This window comes from Monodon monoceros, unplaced genomic scaffold (genome assembly GCF_005190385.1).
Source record: "Monodon monoceros isolate NGI ecotype Baffin Bay Population unplaced genomic scaffold, NGI_Narwhal_1 Super_Scaffold_5, whole genome shotgun sequence".
Lineage (NCBI taxonomy): Eukaryota > Metazoa > Chordata > Mammalia > Artiodactyla > Monodontidae > Monodon > Monodon monoceros.
Genome location: NW_021703782.1, coordinates 113,869,387 through 113,889,667, shown reverse-complemented (window position 1 = coordinate 113,889,667; position 20,281 = coordinate 113,869,387). Strand labels below are relative to the sequence as shown.

The window sequence follows — 20,281 nt, the reverse complement described above, 5'->3', positions numbered from 1 at the left end:
GCGGCGGCCATGCTAGGACTCGGGGCCGTGTGTGCGCAGCGAGCGGCGGCGGCGCGGCCCGAGCGGGAGGCGCGGCGGCGGCGCTAGCCCGGCCCTCAGCCCCTCCTCGCGATCGCTACCTCCGTTTCTCCCGCCTCGCCCGCTATGGATCTGCCCGTGGGCCCGGGCGCGGCGGGGCCCAGCAACGTCCCGGCCTTCCTGACCAAGCTGTGGACCCTCGTGAGCGACCCGGACACGGACGCGCTTATCTGCTGGAGCCCGGTGAGGGGCTGGGCGCGCCGGCCCGGGGCTTTTGGGGGCGGGCAGCAGGGCGTCGGGAAAGAACGTCCGAGGCCGCCCCTCGTCGCTCCTGCCGCGCGCTCCCCTGGGCTGGGCAGGAGGGGCCTCTCCTCCTCGGTCTCGCGCCGACTATGTGCGGGACAACTGCGGAAGCGCGTCTGGCCTTAGGGCAGCGCCCAGTTTCGCTGGCGAGCGTTGTGCCCAGGTGGCCCCCGTAGCTTCTTAGATGAGTTACCAGGGTGGTGGGGTCGGCAGCCTTTGGGAAGAAATCAGGGCTTGACGCAGGAATTGGAGGGCGTTACTCTAGTGGAAAAGGAAAAGGAGCGAAAACAGAAAGCAAAACGTCATAAAGTTCCAGTGGGTCTTGAGCCCGTGTCCGGAGACCAGAGCCGGGTTTCCCAAGAGCGACTTTGTTTTTCGTTCCTCTCGGGACGTCTTCGTTCGCGTCCCTATCTCCAGTTGCCTGGCAGCAGGCTCGTTTCCGTGGTATGACCCTGCAGACCGGACAATTCAGGCTTGCAGAAGTACAGCAGAGACTGTCTGGAGTTGCGGCCGAGAATCTGCCGTTCACGTCCGGGCTGTGACGTCGTGTCCGGGGAAGGCCGGAGCCATAGCTCAGGGCCGGCAGATGGGTGGCCTAGGCCGCCCTGGGCTGCGGAGCCTCTGGGCGCTTTCAGACATGCTTGCTCTCCTGAGGGTCCAGACGCTGGCTTTCTCAGACTCTCCTAAGTACTTCTCCTTCACAGTCTTAAGCCCTTAGGAAGGAAGAACAGTCAGGGCTGAAGCGAGCCCAGAACTGGAGGCTGGGTCCTCTCGTTCCTGGGTTGTCTGCTGAAGCTCTGCCTCAAGAGGGGGAGAGGGAGTAAAGAGACTAGAAATCCTGCCGCGTCCTTGTGGGGGACACTTCGTGTTGGTCCAAGTAGCACATCCATGTGGCACTCTGCATTCCCACTGCTTGTCTCTGTGATGGTGGGCAGCATTCCCAGAGAGGGGGCTGTGCTTTCCTAAAGCTTGTCCTGTTACCACCATCCCTTCGTTGCAGGCCTTGAACTTTGCAGACCCAAGGAAATGACCCCATGTTTCTGTCATCCTTCCTTCTTCCTCTTTCCCCTTTCCCTTAACTCCCAGGCAGCACTCTTACCCGGTTTGGGGAGGGGCATCAGAGATCTTTTGGGATGTTCCGAGCTTAGTCCTGCTGGGGTGATCGCCCCACCTTTTGACCTGCTCACTGCTTCTGCTTAAAGATCGTGAGGCAGCCCCACCAGCAAGTTCTCCAAGTCCCACTGCCTGTGCTCTGGGCAAGGCCTTGGAGCAGGAAAGCGGGAACCATCAAGCCTGAGACGGCCTCGTTCACAGTGGCTGCACCACCCGCTGGCCCTGCTGGTACTTTCTCCCGGGGGTAGAGGGGTGCTGACTGGAGCCTGTGCATTTGAGCCCCCCTGGTCTGTCCACAGGCCGAGCAGGGTGTGCTTGGTGCAGGTCTGCAGAGCTGCCCAGCCCCGAGAAAGGAGACAGCCCCCTGCCTAAGGCCTCAGTGATGCACACACAAGCCCCGGGCCTCTGTCAAAAAGTCCTCATGGAGACTTCTGCAGACTTGCAGCCCAAAGTCCAGCTTCCAGAGACCTTGGAAGGTTCTGGCATCTGTGCTCTCGGTGCCTTCCCCCTTGTGCTGGAAGTTTTCTCCCCATTCTGCCAAGAGGACCCTCCCTGCATTTGACCCAGGGGACCAGGGAAAGGGGGTGGTGGGGTGGCTGACCCTCAAGGCTGAGTAATGCGGGGGGGTGGCTTCCGGCCCCAGAAACTCTGGCCGGGGGGCCAGTCCGGCAGTGTTGTGCGGCCTCTGCAGAGCCCAGCAGACGGCCAGCACGTCGCTGCCCAGAGAGTCGTGTTGGCTCCCCCCGTTCCAGACCCCCTGCCAGTTACCAATGCGCTTGGTGTGGGGCCACTGCTGAATAGGCCGGGGCTGCCCTGCAGGACCCGAGGCCCCGCCGCCCTCGGGAGGGAAGCTGGCGAATGCAGCGGCTCTCCTGACCCGACTCCCACGGGACAGGGACGGGGGGAGGGAGTGCGCAGGTGAAGGAGGCTCTCCTGACCCCACTCCCACGGGACAGGGACGGGGGGAGGGAGGGCGCAGGTGAAGGAGGCTCTGCTTTTAGGCTGCAGGCACTTCGAGGCCCTAAGAGCGAGGGCCTCTTTCGCCTAGGGTGGGCCATGTGAGCACGGGCGGTCAGAGGGCCACACTGGAGGGGCTGGCTGGAGAGCAGTCGCTGCAGTCAGGTCGCCAGCTCCCTGTGAGACCGACCCTTCGAGGAGGGTCCTGGTCGCACCTGGCCACTCCGAGCTGGCCAAGGACCGTTTTCGAGGCTCCCACGACAGGCAGGGCTGCTCCTCCACCCGGCCTGGGAGCCAGGTGGGCCCCAGCAGGCCGTCCACCCCGCCCTCGGGGATGGGCAGTGGCCCTGAAAGGCCGGAGGCGCACCCGGTGCAGGCTGTGAGGGGCCCTGGGGGCTTGGAGGCTCCTGGTGCCCCCTGCACCTGCCAAACAGGACACGGCTGTCCCTATCCAGTCCCTATCTGCACAGCGGGAGGCCCAGCCCCTCGGGTATCGGTTCCCCTCCTTCCACAGCCCCACGTGGAGGTGACAGCCGGCCTTTTAGAGACACGGGAACTGAGTCCCAGAGACATCAGGAAACAGACAAAGAGCTGGGGGACTGCTGAGCAGGACCCGAAGTCCACGGTCTCTCGCTCACCTCTGGAGCCAGGGGCGTCCAGCTCTGGCTCACGCCTGCCCTCGCCACGCTCCGCGTCTCCCGGGTAGAGGGCAACGCGAGGCCTCCACCTGTGGGGTCCGGGCTCCGGCTCCACCCCACCTGCTTGCTTTCTTTTTCTTTTCTTTTTTTTTTTTTAAATAAATTTATTTATTTATTTATTTATTTTTGGCTGCCTTGGGTCTTCGTTGCTGTGTGCGGGCTTTCTCTAGTTGTGGCGAGCGGGGGCTACTCTGTTGCGGTGCACGGGCTTCTCATTGTCGTGGCTTCTCTTGTTAGGGAGCATAGGCTCTAGGCACATGGGCTCAGTAGTTGTGGCTCGTGGGCTCTAGAGCGCAGGCTCAGTAGTTGTGGTGCACGGGTTTAGTTGCTCCGTGGCATGTGGGATCTTCCCGGACCAGGGCTCGAATCTGTGTCCCCTGCCTTGGCAGGTGGATTCTTAACCACTGCGCCACCAGGGAAGTCCCTACCTGCTTTCTTAGCTTGACCCCAGCCACACTCGGACTAACCAGTACTTGGTGCTCGTAGAATTGTAGTTTGTATTTTTACACTAGAGTCCCCCCCTTCCCCTTCCGTAGAGATATATAGGTATATGTATAGATGGATGGATGGATGGACGAGATGGGCAGAGATCTATAAACGGCAGGCTATGTGTGTGGCCTCCTGTCTCTTTCCTCCCTCCACGGTCCTGGGGTGGGCGGGGGGTGGTGAGGAGGGGCACAGGGGTCTCAGAAGGGGCTGGAGGGAGGGTAGATGGGCACAGCACACCTGAGCCTGAGCCTGCCTGGCTCCACTGGGCCGTGTGTGCTCAGAATTCTTTATTAAAGGACCAGGGAGTGGTCAGCAGGGTCCTTAGGACCCACCCTGGAATGAGCGGTCAGCTCCCATCAGATATCACAGGCGCCGGGCTAAAGACCCCAGAGCCTGCACCTTTGGCTGCAGGGTTTCCTTGAGATCTGCAGGGCTCGCAGGGGCTGGCTTTGCAGGCTGTGGAAGGAGGGAGGCCGGCTCCCTGAATGTTTCCCGATCTTGGAGGCGCTGGCAGCTGCCCCACAGTCTCCTCCCACTGGGAGGGCGCCGGCAGTTACTGAGTCAGCAGTCACCCGTGTGCAAATGTTCAGCTGGGCCTGGAGACCCGAGCATGGGGCCAGCGGCCGGACATGAGCAGGGATGCTTTGGTCATGGGGCCTGTGCTGCGACCCTGAGCAGAAATAAGAAAATGACATGAGGATGGTGCAGATGGTCCTATCCTCAGTTGAGGACAAGACGAAGGCCGGGGAGGGGACCGAAAGCGAGCTCCCCTCTGCACCCCGCCTTGTGCCTCCCGTGTCCTCCCGCCAGGCTGCGTTTCTCTGCTGCCGCGTCCACGCGGCTCTAGTGCTCACACTGCACGTGGGTGCCAGCTGCACGCCCACTGCTCCCGGAACACATCACACACACCAGTCTCTTTGGCTGGGGGACTAAAACGGGCCTTTTTTTCTGGGAATATACTTGAGAAGTACAGGTAGGCCTCTCATGGAATTACCGTGGATGTTAATCCTGTTGAGTTGTGGGCGCTTTGAGAAAATATTCAAAGACAGAGATCCTCCCTCTGTAAAAATGTACTTACATGCAAAACTTTGTATACGTTTCAGGTTGTTCACAGTTGTGTAGGAAATAGGGCCACAGACTCTGCATTTACAGTAAGACTTGATATTTACTAAGAACTGCATCGCAGGGGCAAGGGCATTGCTCACCAGCCAGCAGCTGGGCAACAGCTTCTCCCTGGTCCTGCCGTATTTCCCGTCACTGGTTTCCGTTATATCCAAGGGTAAGCCAGGACTTCCTGCAAGAATTGCACGTGGTCAGCAGAGGAGGAGGAGACATCGGGCTCTGCGATGGACTCACCAGAAGGCCCTCTCAAACTTCTAACACACCTTAAGGTCAGGCTGGCAGGACACATTCAACATGGACTCAACCCACCAACAGTGTTCAGGATTGTTAAACAGGAAGGACAGGTGAGCGCTCCAGGTGCCTAGGCTTTCTATCTGGAAGCAGTGTTCAGACTCTGAGAGCCTGGCCTTTGGAGAAACTGAGACAGCCAGAATTTGCAAGGCCTGGTACCAGAGAGGAGGAGCTGCACGTGAGCCCCTGAGGATCTTGGTCGAGTGCTGCTTTGCGCATCCGTGTGGGGAGCCTGGGAAGCCGCCCGAGAACTTCCAGGGAAAGAACAGCCACTGAGGAGCCACGTGGTGAGCAATCACCAGGCTCACCTAGAGCTGGCCAAGTCATCTGATTCCTCACAGCCAGAGCGGAGAGACCGCTCTAACATACAGAGCCTTTCACGGACCTCAGAACAGCCACGCCTTGAAAGTGGGGCTGGATTAGCCCCAGAGAAAAGGCTACCCAAATGCAGTGTAAACGAGCTTAAAAACAAGCCTTAAAAGGATCAGGGCTTCCCTGGTGGCGCAGTGGTTGAGAGTCCGCCTGCCGATGCAGGGGACACGGGTTCGTGCCCCGGTCCGGGAGGATCCCACGTGCCATGGAGCGGCTGGGCCCGTGAGCCATTGCCGCTGGGCCTGCACATCCGGAGCCTGTGCTCCGCAATGGGAGAGGACACAGCAGTGAGAGGCCCGCATACCGCAAAAAAAAAAAGGATCAGGCTGATCCTTTCCTGCAGAACTGAGGGTGCAGTACTCTTGAAAGGAAGACAACTAAACTCAGACACAATGTAGTAAAATTCTTCGTGTCCAGGATCTAGTCAAAACTAATAGATGATCCACTTGGCATGAGAATGTGACCTGTAACAAAGAAGGGAAGAGTCATAGTAACAGATCCAGGTGTGATGGAAGTGGCGAGCAAGGACATTAAAGGTGTTATTAAGATGCTCTGTTTGCTCAAAGAAGTAGAGAGAAAACGTTGAGACAGAGAAATGGAAGATATAAAAAGGAAGGAAATTGAACAGAATATCTCTGGAACAAGTGTCCCATGCAGAAGAATTCCACATTATTTCTGTTGACTCCCTTCAAAGGGGTGACACGTAATTCCCACTCTTCAGTGTTGGCTGCACACAGACTTCCTTCTGAGGAGTACAGGAGGGGGTGGGGGGAGAGACTGTACAGTGGAGACGCCTGACAGACAGGCCTCCGGCAGCAGTGATGAGTCACGTTGACGGGTGTGCCCTGCCGTGCTGTGATGGGCAGTGCAAGCCACCTCTGTGGTCTTCCTCTCCAAAAACTTACATAACCCCAACTCCTCATGAGGGGAAAACATCAGACGAATCCAAGTTGAGAAACATTCTACACAGTAGCAGCCCCGTCCTCAAAGCTGTCAGGGGCGTCAGGAACCAGGAAAGTCTGAGACTGTCGAGAATGACGTAAGGAGACATGCATGGAATGTAATGTCTCAGATGATTGTCCTGGAATAGAAAGACCTATTAGGTAAAAACTAAGGAAATCTGAACAAAATGGGGACTTTGGTTAAAAATAAACTATCAATATATTGATTCGTTACTTGTGGCATATGCACTAATGCAGGGTGTTAATAATAGGGAAATGGGGCGTGGGATATATGGGAACTCTGTACTGTCTAGCTTTTCTGTAAATCTAGCTTTCTAAAGTTTAAAGCTTGTTTTTATAAGTCACTGGAGGGGATTAAACAGCAGATTAGAAACTGCAGAAGAAAAGATCACTGAACACTAGACTAGCAAAAGAAACTATGCCCGGTGATCACAGAGAGGAAAAAAAGACTGAAAAAAGTGAGCAGAGCCTTACGGGGATAATGTCACGTGGTCTGACACACAATTTAAGTTCCAGAGTAAAGGAGGAAGGAGAATTTTAGAAATACTGGTTGAAATTTGCCCCAGTTTTTTTTTTTCTTTGAAAGCTGTAAATCCACAGATCCAAGAATTTCAATGATTCCCAAGGAAGATAAAGCACAAAAATAAAAATGATAACCAATGCACATCACAATCAAATTGCTGAAAACAAGCGGTGAAGAGAAAATCTTTAAAGCAGCCAGACAGAAGAATAGGGTAAGAATGAGACTGACTTCCGATCAGAGACAGCATGAGGCCTGGGACTGGAAGGGGCCCTGTAGGTGGAAGTCTGGTCAACACTCAAGACCTAGTGTAACTCACCACATCAACAGAACGGGGAAGAAAAGCCACACGATCCTAACAGAGGCAGAAGAAGCATTTGACAAGATTCAATATGCATTTCATGATAAAAACTCAGCAAGGGACTTCCCTGAGTGGCGCAGTGGTTAAGAATCCACCTGCCGGTGCAGGGGACACAGGTTCCGTCCCTGGTCTGGGAAGATCCCACATGCTGCGGAGCAGCTAAACCCATGCACCACAACTGCTGAGCCTGAGCTCTAGAGCCCGCAAGCCACAACTACTGAAGACCGCGCGCCTAGAGCCCATGCTCCGCAACAAGAGAAACCACCACAATGAGAAGCCCACGCAGCGCAACGAAGGATAGCCCTCACTCGCCACAACTAGAGAAAGCCTGTGTGCAGTAACGAAGGCCCAACGCAGCCAAAAATAAATAAATACATAAAAATGTTTTAAAAGCTCAGCAAACTAGGAAGGGAAATTCATCGATCTCATAAAAAGCTTGTACCAAAAAAACCCTACTGCTAACATTATACTTAATGGTGAAAAACTGAATACTTTCCCCCAAGGCTGGAAAAGAAGGCAAGGATGTCTGCTTTTACTGCTTTTCCTTAATATGTTTGGGATGCCCTGGTCAGGCAATATGGCAAATCCATAAGTAAAAGACATCAAGATGGAAGTGCAAGAACTAAAACTCCCTATTCGTAGAAAACATTATTGTTTACTTAGCAAATCCCAAAGAACCTACAGAAAAGTTATTAGAACTAATGAATGAGTTTAGTGAGGTCACAGGATTCAAGGCCAATATACAGAAATGGAGTATATTTCTATGTACCAGTAACGAGCTGTTGAAGATGGAAATACTTACAGTGCCACAAAAACCACAGAACACTTACTGGTTGTATTATCTGTGGCTGTGTAACCAGTCACCTCCAGACTAACTGCCTAAAACAACAAACCCTTGTTATCTCCCAGTGTCTGAGAGCCGTGAGCTGGCTGCCTCAGGATCTCTTGTGAGGGTGCCATCGTCTCAAGCCTCAGCTGGGGGGACTTCCCTGGCGGTCCAGTGGCTAAGACTTCGCCTTCCAACGCAGGGGGTGCGGGTTCAATCCCTGGTTGGGGAGCCAACGCCCCACATGCCTCTCGGCCAAAAAACCAAAAGATGTAACAAATTCAATAAATACCTTGAAAACGGTCCACATCAAAAAAATCTTAAAAAAAAAATAGACTCAGCTGGGTGCTGGCAGCCTCAGTTCCTCACCCTGTGGACCTCTCCTTAGGGCTGCTTTCAGCATGTCACCTTGCCTCTCCCAGGGCAAGAAGCAATCTGAGAGAGCGGGAGCCCAAGGTGGGCTTGTAATGTGTTCTCAAATACCATCATGTCTGCTGGATGCGGTTGGTCATAGAGAGCACTTTTGGTAGATCATGGAAGGGGACAGCACAAGCTGTGAACTCCTGGAGGTGGGGATCCTTGGAGGCCATCTGTAGGCTAGTTATCATGGGGTAGATCTTGCAAAATGTGTGTATATATATATGTATATATATATATATGTATGTATATACATACACACACATATATATGTGTGTGATTTATTCATTGAAAACTGTAAAACGTGGCTGAGAAAAAGACGTAAGTAGATTCCACACAATCCCAGTGAAATCCAAGCAGAAATTTTTGTGTGCACTAACCTTCAGTTTATATGAAAAAGCAAAGGACAGAGAATAGTCAAACTTTTTTTTTTTTTTTAAGGAGAACAAAGTTGGAAGACTCACACTATCTGATATCAAGACACACTGTAAAGCTATAATAATCAGTGCTGAGTGATATTGGCATAACTATAAACATACAAATAAGCGGAACAGACTAGAGAGTCCAGAAGTAGGCCCACCCATTCAAGGTTATTTGATTTTTGACAAAGATGCCACTGTAATTCAATGGAGGAAGAACTGTCTTTTCAACAAATGGTGCTGGAATAATTGGACTTCCACAAGCACAAATGTGAGCCTGTCCTGTGTTTAATACTATATACAAAAATTAAACATAGATTGAAATATAAGAGCTAAAACTGTATAACTTCCAGAACGAAAAAACCGGGACACAAATGTTCGTAGCACTTAGTTATAATAGCCAAAAACAGGACACAACCCAAATGTCCATTAACTGATGAGTAGAAGACAAAGTGTGGGACATCCCTACAATGGAATACTACTCAGCATTTAAGAGGAACAAACAGCTTACCCTTGCAACACTATGGCTGCATCTCAAAGGTATTATGCTAAGTGAAAGGCTACATACAAACACAAAAGGCTACATACCCTGTGATGCCACTTACATGACATTCCAGAAAAGGCAAAACTATGGGGACAAAAGATCAGTGGTTGCCTGGGGATGAGGGAGGGGGTTGACTGCAAAGGGACACAGGGGTGGTTTGGGGGGTAGATGGAAATGTTCTCTATTCCTCGCTTGTGCGAGTAAACAGCTGTGTGTCAGAAATGGAGAGCTGTTCATTTAAAATGGTAAACTGTATATAGATTATAGCTTCTTTTTCAGAGATACGGAGGTACATCCCAGACGGCCAGCCGTGTGGAGACACCCAATCAGTCAATAAGGGTAGAGCTCAGCAAGCAGTCTGGCCTAGGGTGAGACAGGATGTGCTTGAGGTCGTGTGGGTGAATGGTAGATGCCACGTGGGGAGACTGAGGCACAGTGGCAGCCTGCAGATGCTACCATCAAGACTCGCAAGAGTGCAGCCTCCAGAGGAGCGCTGTTTTCTTCCCTCATTTTCCATCTGACAGGATATCCATTTCCTGTGCCACAGACATTTCCCAGCAGTCCACCAAACTCTTCCTGTCTGAAAATGTGTGAGATCCACGTAAAGCAGTGCTGAAAGGGAAATTAGAATGGCTTCTGAGCTTCCACATTAAAGTAAAAAAGAGCAAAATAAGCCCAAAGCAAGCAGAAGGAAGGAAATAATAAAGACAACAAAAATCAATGAAATTGAAAACAGTAAAACATGATAAATGAATTCAAAAGCTGAATCTTTCAAAAGATTGAGATCGGTAACTTGTGGAATGACTGACAGAAGAAAAAAGGTCAATTACTAATATCAGGAATCACAGAGGATATATCACTACAGACGTCACAGGTGGTAAGAGGATAATAAGGAAGTACTACAGACAACTCTATGCATGTCAAGTTGATAAAATGGACCAATTCCTTGAAAAGCACAAACGGCCAAAACTCACCCGAGGTGAAACATAACTATTAGTGGCCCTGAGTCTATTAGAGAAATAGAATCCCTAGTCATAAACCTTCCTAGAAAGAAGTTTTCAGGCCCAAATGATCAGACAAAAACAGCCCAATAAAATTACAGACCAATATCCTTCATAATGTCTTCTATAAAATTTTAGCAAATCAAATTTGGCAGTACATAAAAAGAATAATGTCGCAACAAATGGGATTTATCCCAGGAATGCAAGGATGGTTCAGGATTTTTAAATCAATATAATCCACCATGTTAACAATCTAGAGAAGAAAAACCACATGATCATATTATTTGATTCAGAAAAAGCATTTGACAAAATTTGACATTCGTGATATTAAAAAAAAAAATTCCTCAGGAAACTAGGAAAACTAGGGCTAGCAGGGACCTTCCTCAGCTTGATACAAAAGGATCTCTAAAAAAACAACAACACACACAAAAAAATCCTACACCTAATATCATACATAATGGTAAGACACTGAATGCTTTGCTCATGAGATCAGAACAAAGCACAAAGTCTGTTTTCACCAGTTCTAGCTAATAGTGTACTGGAAGTCCTACCCAGTACATTAAGACAAGAAAAAGAAATTAAAGGCTAACTGGGGTGAGGGTAATTGAAGTCCCAGTATTCTCAGCCTGCCATGCCTGGGGTAGAGCCTCCATTCTATAGGCAGGGGCAGAATGGGGAAGAGGACCCTCAACCTCTTGGCTGCAATCACCAGGAATTTAGCCTCTTCACCTTCAAGTTGGACAAGATGAGAAATGCTGGTGGCCTGCCCCTCAGCAAGATACAGAAAGCCTTGGCTGTAAACTGAGGAGAGAGGAATCCCCACCTCTAGGCCATAGCCTCCCAGAGTGTCATATCAATCCAGGTGAACTTGTGTGAGGAAGAGGGAGTAAGTTATGGCTAAAATGCTACAGACTCACTGTTCCTACTGAGTTTTAGGTTTTCTTGAATAAATGTTTCTTCATTTGTTATATGCCTTTAGGACAATTTCCAGAGACTTTAGATGACTTAAATAAGCTTCGTTTTTTTTCTCCTTGGAGTGGTTCGCTGGATCTCCTTAGCTGCCTTCGCAGACGGAAACCTTGCCTTTATCTTTAGAGGATAGTTTTGCTGGATATCGAATTCTTGGCTGACAGGTTTTTTTCTTTCAGCACTTTTGGTATGTCATCCCACTGGCTTCTGGCCTGCATGGTTTCTGATGACAAATTAGCTGTTATTAGGGATTCCTTGTACATGATGGGTCTATTCTCTCTTAACTGCTTTCAAGATTCTTCCTTGGTCTTTTGCTTTCTTCAGTTTGATTATGGATATCTAGATGTGAATCTCTTTGAGTTTATCCTTGGAATTTGTTAAGCTTCTTGGATATTTTTCATCAAATTTGGGAAGTTTTCTGCCATTATTTCTTCAGATATTCTTTCTGTCCCTTTCTCTCCTCTCCTTTATGCATATGTTGGTCTTTGGTGGCGTACCGCATTGTCTCCGAGGCCTGCTCACTTTCTTCATTCTTTTCTCTTTCTGTCTCTCAGCCTAGGTAATCTCAGTTGAATATCTTCCTTCACGATTCTTTCTTATTCCTGCTTGGATCTGCTCTTGAGCCCTCTAGTGAATTTTAAATCTGAGTTGTTACACTTTTCAACTCCAGGATTTTTTTTTTGTTCATATTTATAATTTCTATCTTTATTGTTATTCTTTGTTCTAAGAGATGTCATTCTTATGCTTTCCTTTATTTCTTTAGATGCCATTTTGTTTTGTTCTTTGAACATATTTCAAATACCTGATTTTAAAGTCTTTGTCTAGTAAGTCCAACATCTGAGCTTCCTTAGGGACAGTTTCTTTTGGTTGCTTTTGTCCCATGTATGGGTCATACCTTGTTTCTTTGCATGTTTCGTAACTTTTTGTTGAATGTTGGACTTTCCATTAATATAATGTGGCATTTGTTAAACTCAGTATCAGATTTTCTACGCTCGCCAGGATTTGTCGCTGTTTCTTGCTGTTGCTGTTTGTTTGTTTAGTGACTTTTCTGAACTAATTCTGGGCAGTTTGTGTTTTTTGTTATGTGTGGTCACTGAGTTCTCTGCCCAGTTAGCTCATTGGTCAGGGAGTAAAGGGAGCAGGAACGTCATTCAATGCCTGGAGACAATAACCCTCCCAGCCTCTGCAGCGGACTCTGTATGTGCTGGGCGTGCCTTCACCTCCCAGCCAGGTAGTTGACACCTTGACTTTCTCCTCCACTTCCTGCTTATGCAGAGCCTCAGTCAGCCAGAGGTGAGAGGGCCTTTTCAGGTCTCTCTCAGGCGTGCACAGAGCTCTACATGTGCATGTGACTTCTAGATCCCCTGGAATATTTTGGAGCTTTTCAAAGCTCCTCTTGATCTCTCATTCCCCAGCTCTTCCTTTTAAGTTTTCTGGTTAGCTTGTTTTTCCCCGTCTGCTGTCCACTGTCTTAGGCAGGCACAGGTTTCAAAATTGCCTCTAGATGTTTTCAACAAACATCCCGAGGAAAAGGCTTTTTATACTAAGAGAGCTTCCAGTCAAATCAAACAAAAACAGCCTTGCCAGTGGAACCTTCCAGGGAGTTGCCATACAGGCCTTGAAGGAGCCCCAGCCCCATTCTCACCCTGTGGCTGCCAGAATGCTGGTTCCCCCACGATTTCAGCTGTTGGTTTTCACAGCTACGGGAAAGGAGGCGGGAACAGGGCGAGTTTGAATGCCACAGCTCACTGATCTTACTGAGATTCAACCATTTCTTGAATAAATTCTCCCCATGTTGGTGCAGTCCTTTGGGTGAGTTTCAGGGTTCTGAAGAAGTTGACTAAACATTTTTTGCTAGTTTTCTTATTGCTTCTTTGGAGGAAAAAAGCTTTAGCGGTCTGTCTTCCACCCTTTCTCCTCACCTCACATTTACATCTGTTTATTGTCCCGTCTTTGTCCGTGTTGAGAAGCGTTGCTGCGTCCTGGTCACCGCCACGGGAATCTTCCGGCTCTTCCCTGTCCCTCATCCCAGGGGAGGACTACACCCGCTCCCGGGCCCTGCCAGCACAGAGGGCTGCCTTGTTGCCCTTCCAGTAGCTTTTGGACTGAGGGCAGGAAAGAAATGGAAGAGCAGCGTAGCAATTTTTTGGTTTTTTTTTTTGCGGTACGCGGACCTCTCACTGTTGTGGTCGCTCCCATTGCAGAGCACAGGCTCCGGACGCGCAGGCTCAGCGGCCATGGCTCACGGGCCCAGCCGCTCTGCAGCATGTGGGATCTTCCCGGACCGGGGCACGAACCCGCGTCCCCTGCATCAGCAGGCGGACTCTCAACCACTGCGCCACCAGGGAAGCCCAGCGTAGCAGTTTTGTTCATCTCTGTTTTTTTGTCTCTGTTGCCAAAAGAAAAACAAAGCTGCGTTTCTGAATGTGACTGTGTTGTTTTCCTCCAGAGTAACTGAAATCAGGTTCCCGTTTTCTTGGCTGCCTCCGTTTGGGGTCTTGGCTGTTCTTAGGGGAAATTTGCTTATTAAAGCTAGCACGAGGCCCCCTGAGGGAGGGGCCTGCCGTGCTCTGAGGTGCTTCCTGAACGGCCCTCTGCAGCCCGGGTGAGCGGGCCTTGGCAAGGGTGCTGGGTCCCAGGGAGACCTCCACCCTGGGTGGGGGCACAGCCCCTGCACGGAGGCGGCTGCGTGACCCCCACGTCTCCTGGCAGAGTGGGAACAGCTTCCACGTGCTGGACCAGGGCCAGTTCGCCAAGGAGGTGCTGCCCAAGTACTTCAAGCACAGCAACATGGCCAGCTTCGTGCGGCAGCTCAACATGTGTGAGTGCGCTGCCCCGGGGCCCCACTCGCTGGCCTGGTGCAGCCCCCAGGCTCTGGGCCCTGGGTAGCCCGGGGGCGTGACCCGGATCCCGCGCACCTGCAGGGGGAGGGGGTGTCGTGGGGGGTGTGGAGCCTCCCTGAGGCTGAGACCACTCAGCCACCTCAGGCAGGGCTCCCAAGAGGGCAGTGCTGGGCATTTCCCCGCTTCCCCAGCCTCCCTCGTCCTCCAGCGGGCCGGTGGCCGTGCTGGAGTGAGGGCTGGGTCCCCAGCCCTGAGGCAGCACTGCCCCACCCTGTCGCGCGCAGATGGCTTCCGGAAGGTGGTCCACATTGAGCAGGGCGGCCTGGTCAAGCCAGAGAGGGACGACACCGAGTTCCAGCACCCGTGCTTCCTGCGCGGCCAGGAGCAGCTCCTGGAGAACATCAAGAGGAAAGTGACCAGCGTGAGTAGCCCTCCTCCCTCCCCCACGTCCTCGGACTTCCCTCCAGGCCGTCAGCAGGAGCAGCGTCCACCCCCTGTCCTGCTGCCCTGGCCCGGCTGCACCGAGCCCTCTTCCTGCTGGCAGCCCCTCCTCCGTCAGCCACCACAGCGAAGGCCCCTCCAGACCGGCAGCCCCTTGGCCCTTTCTGCTGTATCCCGCCCCCCCCCAGGCCATCTCAGTGACTGCTCCCCTGGGGACCCAGGTGTCCACCCTGAGGAGCGAGGACATAAAGATCCACCAGGACAGCGTCAGCAAGCTGCTGGCCGACGTGCAGCTGCTGAAGGGGAAGCAGGAGAGCGTGGACTCCAGGCTGCTGGCCATGAAGCAGTAGGTGCTGGCGCGCCGGGCAGGGGGCACGCTGGGACCAAGAGGCCCCCTGGGGAGCAAGCAGAGGAGGGGGAGGGGGCGCCAGCGGAGGGTCTCTCCCCCCAGTCCCGCCCCGCAGGCTCCGAGACAGACGCTTCAGGCCTTCCACTCTCCAGACAGAACTAGGTTCAGGCTTGCACAGCCTCCCACCCTGCCAGGTTGAACTCGTTTCCAGAAGGTGGGGTTGGACCCGGTTCCCATGGCAGCAAGCAGAGCTGGGCCCGGAGCAGCGGCCACGCCCTTGGGCTCCTCACACATGCCTGGCATCACTCAGCACGGGGTGTCGCCTCTCCTCAGGCCTGGGAAGCAGGAAACACTTCGGGTTCTTTCTGGAACCCCTGCCCCTGGGGCATGTGTGGCCACCACAGAACCAGCTCTAGGCTCCCCCAAGCCAGGACCCCTATGGAGGCTGGCTTAGGTCTCCTTCCATGTACTTGGAGCCCTGGGGACCTCAGGAACCCCAGCCCGGGGTGGCTGTCCGTGTCTCGGTGCGGCCTCAAAGCCGCTCAGAGGGCCGGCCGTCATGCCCCCCAGACCACGGAGGATGCTCCTGGGCCCCGACTACTCACATCAGGGCCCAGCAGAAGCCCCTGGCTGGGTGATACCTGGAGATGGAACCAGGTGAACTTGGCCTCTGGGACATGGACACCTCTCAGGGTGAAGCCAGGAGGGTCTCTTGCATGTCAACAGGACATGCTGGGGGCTGAGCAGGGCTGGCCCCCTGGAGTGGCAGACCGTGGGCTGCTCAGGTGGCCCTTTCTGCTCCTCGGGGCCACCTCTGGTCCCCTCAAGGCACGGGACAACCCCCCCCACATGCCGCCCTGTGGCCTGAAAGCTGTACTGCCCCCTTCCCCTGGACTCCCCTCCCATTCTCAGCCTCGGTCTAGGGAGAGTCGGCCAAGGGTGGGGGCCGCCCTCAAGGCTCTGCCACCTCGACTGTGACCGAGAAAGCCCCGGGGGTCTCGGCCCAGATCCTGGGGCGCACCAGCAGGCCCTGCCCAGGTCTCCACCACAGCCCCGCTGCCCCCGCAACTGGCACCCCTGCGCATCCTCCCCTCGCAGCGCAACAGCGCGAGGAGGGGCGGGGGCCCTGGCCTGGCCCTCAGACCGTCCCACAGCCTGTGCTCGGGTGGGGTGGGGATGGGCCGGCAGCTGGGCTTGTGGCGAGACGCAGTCCCCCACGGCCCTGCTCCTGCCCGGGTGGGGTGGAGTGTCCGTGGGGCTCCCTGCAGCCCCCCAACGGCGCCTGGTCTGTTGCAGTGAGAACGAGGCCCTGTGGCGGGAGGTGGCCAGCCTGCGGCAGAAGCACGCCCAACAGCAGAAAGTCGTCAACAAGGTGCGACGCCGGCGGGCGGGGCGCGGGGTCCCTGTCTGCAGCCAGGCTGACCACCTCTCCCCTCGCAGCTCATCCAGTTCCTCATCTCGCTGGTGCAGTCGAACCGGATCCTGGGGGTGAAGAGAAAGATGTGAGGCACTAGGCATGCCCACCTCCTGTTGGCTGTGTCCTGGGGGCCGCCGAGGCTGGGGACGCAGCTAACCTGCCTCTCCCCACAGCCCGCTGATGCTGAACGACAGCAGCTCCGCGCATTCCATGCCCAAGTACGGCCGGCAGTTCTCTCTGGAGCGCATCCATGGCCCGGGGCCCTACTCGGTGAGCGGTGGGTGCCGCGCAGGGCGGGGGGTTGAGGCGGCGGCAGGTGCTGCATGTGGTCTCCTCCCTCTGGTGGCAGGCTCCGTCCCCGGCCTATAGCGGCTCCAGCCTCTACCCGCCAGACGCTGTTGCCAGCTCCGGACCCATCATCTCCGACATCACCGAGCTGGCCCCCGGCAGCCCCTTGGCCTCCGCGGGCGGGAGCATAGCTGAGAGGTGGGCCTGGCACCTTCCCAGCAGGCGGGAGCGGGTGGGGCTGGTGGAGGCGCCTGCTCACACGTGCACCCCCTGGGCAGGCCCATGTCCAGCAGCCCCCTGGTTCGAGTCAAGGAGGAGCCCCCCAGCCCACCTCGGAGCCCCCGGGCAGAGGATGCCAGTCCCAGCCAGCCGTCCTCCGTGGTGGAGACGCCCCTGTCCCCGACTGCCCTCATTGATTCCATCCTGCGGGAGAGCGAGCCTGCGCCGGCCGCCTCGGCCCCGGCCCTTGCCGATGCCGGGGGCCGCCCCCCCTCGCCCCGGCCTGCCTCGGCCCCCGAGAAGTGCCTCAGCGTAGCCTGCCTGGACAAGTGAGTGCCGTCCGCTCACCCACCGGCCTCTGGAAGCACGGCCGGGCCTCTGACAAGGGCTGGACACGGGCGGCCGTCAGGCCTGTGGCTTAGGGCTTGCTGGGGATGAGCTCGCGGACCTGGCCCTGAGCACAAAGCTCAGGGCTGGGGAGGGAGACAGATGCCAACCCGGTGGTCCCACGGCCCTTCCACCGCAGGAGCCCAGGCGTGTGGCCAGGTCGCCCTCTCCTGCAGCAGGCTGCTGGGTCCCTGTGTCTGTCCTGCTGCCCCAGAGGTGGGCAGGCGAGGGTGGGGCCTGGGGGTCTGCCCGGCCCCCACCTGCAATCCGGGGGCTCTTGTCTTTCTATCTTGCAGTGTGGCTCGCGCTCCACAGATGTCTGGGGTCGCCCGCCTCTTCCCCTGCCCCTCCTCCTCTCTACATGGCCGAGTCCAGCCAGGGTTAGCGCTGTCCCACTGGGGAGGGAGGAGGGCTCTGCCAGAGCTCGGGCCCCTCCCCAGCCGCGGACCAGACCCCAGCCCGGCTGGGAGCACTCAGCCCTGCCTGGTGAATGGGCGCCCCAGGCCCTCTGCGACAGGGACTGGCCCCCCGGGCTCTGGGGCTCCTGCCAGCACCGAGTTGCCGACTGACAGAGGGTGGCCCAGGTGTTGTGCTGACCGGCCTCCTCTAAGGAGAGGGCAGGGCCTTTTGGTTCGCAGCCGCCAGGCCTGGTCTTTCCAGGCGGGCACCGGGGGAGAGGCTGGCCCAGCCACCGCCGAGCACAGCTCCTCGCCGCCTCCTGCTGTCTTCCGGTGCAAAGGCCCAACCTTACCGAGCCTGAAGATCTGGGTGCCCACCCCATTCTGAGCACTGACCCCCTCCTTGGCCCTCCTGCCATCTTGGCCCAGCCTGAAATGCTGCCAGAGGCCTTCCGGGGCCTCACGGTGACCGGTGACGGCAGGGCCTGAGCCACTCCCCCAGGGTGGCCAAGGATCCCGGCCCTGTGCACACTGGCCCGCCGGGCCCGGGCTGGCAGCGCAGAGGGGCCCTACCTTGGAGGGCCTCCCGTGAGCCCGAGTAGGGTGGGTGGTGGCCGAGGGGAGCCCTTCTCTGGTAGGTGGGTGTGAGCGCTGGCAGGAAGGTGCCTGGGTGGGGACACCCGGGGTGCCGCTTCACCCGATTCCCTCCGTCTGGCCAGGACTGAGCTTAGCGACCACCTGGATGCCATGGACTCCAACCTGGACAACCTGCAGACCATGCTGACAAGCCACGGCTTCAGCGTGGACACCAGCACCCTGCTGGACGTGAGTCCCGGCCCCACCCCGCGCCCCGCCCCCCCACCCCGCCCACAGGCACAGCCTGACTGCCCTCCCTTCCCTGCAGTTGTTCAGCCCTTCGGTGACAGTGCCTGACATGAGCCTGCCCGACCTTGACAGCAGCCTGGCCAGCGTGCGTAGAGCATGGGGGTGGCGGGGTGGCGGGGGGAAAGGATCCGGGAACCCTCACCACGCTCCCTCCGCCCCAGCAGATCCAGGAGCTCCTCTCTCCCCAGGAGCCCCCCAGGCCTCTTGAGGCAGAGAGCAGCAGCCCTGACTCAGGTGAGCTGAACCTGCCCGCCCCCGCCCCCGCCCCGTGCCCTCGCGCCAGCACGCTGACCTGCCCGCCCCCCCCAGGGAAGCAGCTGGTGCACTACACGGCCCAGCCCCTGCTGCTGCTGGACCCTGGCTCCGTGGACGTGGGGGGCGGCGACCTGCCGGTGCTCTTCGAGCTGGGAGACGGCTCCTACTTCTCCGAGGGGGACGACTATGCAGACGACCCCACCATCTCCCTGCTGACGGGTTCCGAGCCCCCCAAAGCCAAGGACCCCACTGTCTCCTAGAGGTCCCAGGAGGAGGGCCGGCCTGCGCCCCACACACCCCCACCCCACCCCCACCCCCCAGTGCAGGGCTGGTCTCAGTAGTACCGGGCCAGCTGGGCGGGCATGGCCCCCAGTCAGCACCGAGGGCCCAGCCCCATGAGCAGTTGCCTGCTGGGGCCTTCACGGCCACACTCGGACTGACCGGTACGCGGGTGCTCATAGAATTGTATTTTGGATTTTTACACGAGAGTCCCCCCTTTCCCATTCTGTAGAGATATACAGGCATATACATGGACGGACGGACAGACGAGACAGAGATCTATAAACGACGGGCTGTGTGTGTGGCCTCCCAGTCTGTTTCCTCTCGCGGGGGTCCTGGGGTGGGTGGGTGGGGGTGAGGGGGTACACAGGGGTCTCAGAAGGGGCTGGAAGGAGGATAGATGGGCACAGCACACCTGAGCCTGAGCCTGCCTGGCTCCCCTGGGCCGTGTCCACGCAGAAGTCTTTATTAAAGGACCGGGGAGGGGTCAGAGGGCCCCTAGGAACTCCATTGCCAGGTCTGCACCAGGTGGGACACAGGTGGGTGCACCGTTGTGTATCTGCCCAGCAGAGCCACCTCTGCTCTGCACTCATGTCACGAGGGGCCGGGCTGGCTTTGGCAAAAGGGAGGCGCGGGGTCTGGCAGAGGAGGGAGGCAGTGGGAGCACAGCACCACCCCTGCGTCAGGCAGCCACTGGTGAGCACGTGCGTGCGGCACAGGGGGCAGGGGCCGGAGCAGCCCACCCGATGTCCTGCCCCACCCGGCTCACGCGCTGCTCACCATTCTCCCAGCAGCCGCCAGGAGGCAAGGGTCGGGGAGATGCGGCCTGTAACCCCTTGCACTCAAAGGGCACCCCCAGGTGGCCTCCCTCTCCCCAAACCACCACCATGACCCAGAGGAGGTGAGGACCCGGGGCTGAGCAGCTTCTGGTTGGGGCAGGGGCAGCATGGCTCCGAGACCAGCACCCAGTCACCTCCTCAGACGCCCACCTTGTTGGGCTGTGGCTGTACGTCAGGGCACACCTGGCCCAGCACAGCCTCGGGGTTCCACCAGAGGTGGGAACAGGAGCCCGGGGCTGCCCCCACCTCCCTGGCAAGCTCTGGGAGCAAGGTATCCCGAAGGCCACACTCAGGATGTA

General features: G+C 55.9%; 1 protein-coding gene across 6 annotated transcripts; it reads left to right on the top strand.

Moving 5' to 3' along the window:
• On the top strand, window positions 1-19,443 carry HSF1 (heat shock transcription factor 1). Of its 6 annotated transcripts, none has more exons than XM_029202246.1 (14): window positions 7-261; window positions 14,095-14,203; window positions 14,510-14,646; window positions 14,888-15,012; window positions 16,312-16,387; window positions 16,456-16,517; window positions 16,606-16,702; window positions 16,782-16,918; window positions 16,999-17,268; window positions 17,623-17,706; window positions 18,444-18,549; window positions 18,629-18,694; window positions 18,774-18,843; window positions 18,919-19,443. In XM_029202246.1, the coding sequence occupies exons 1-14, from the start codon at window positions 145-147 to the stop codon at window positions 19,122-19,124; spliced, it is 1,662 nt and encodes a 553-aa protein (XP_029058079.1). In that variant the 5' UTR covers window positions 7-144; the 3' UTR covers window positions 19,125-19,443. The 6 variants fall into 6 exon arrangements, with proteins under 6 accessions (XP_029058081.1, XP_029058079.1, XP_029058078.1 ...); XM_029202245.1 differs by having other exon boundaries at window positions 14,855-15,012; window positions 18,798-18,843; XM_029202244.1 differs by having other exon boundaries at window positions 14,855-15,012.
• Window positions 19,444-20,281: the final 838 nt, after the last annotated feature.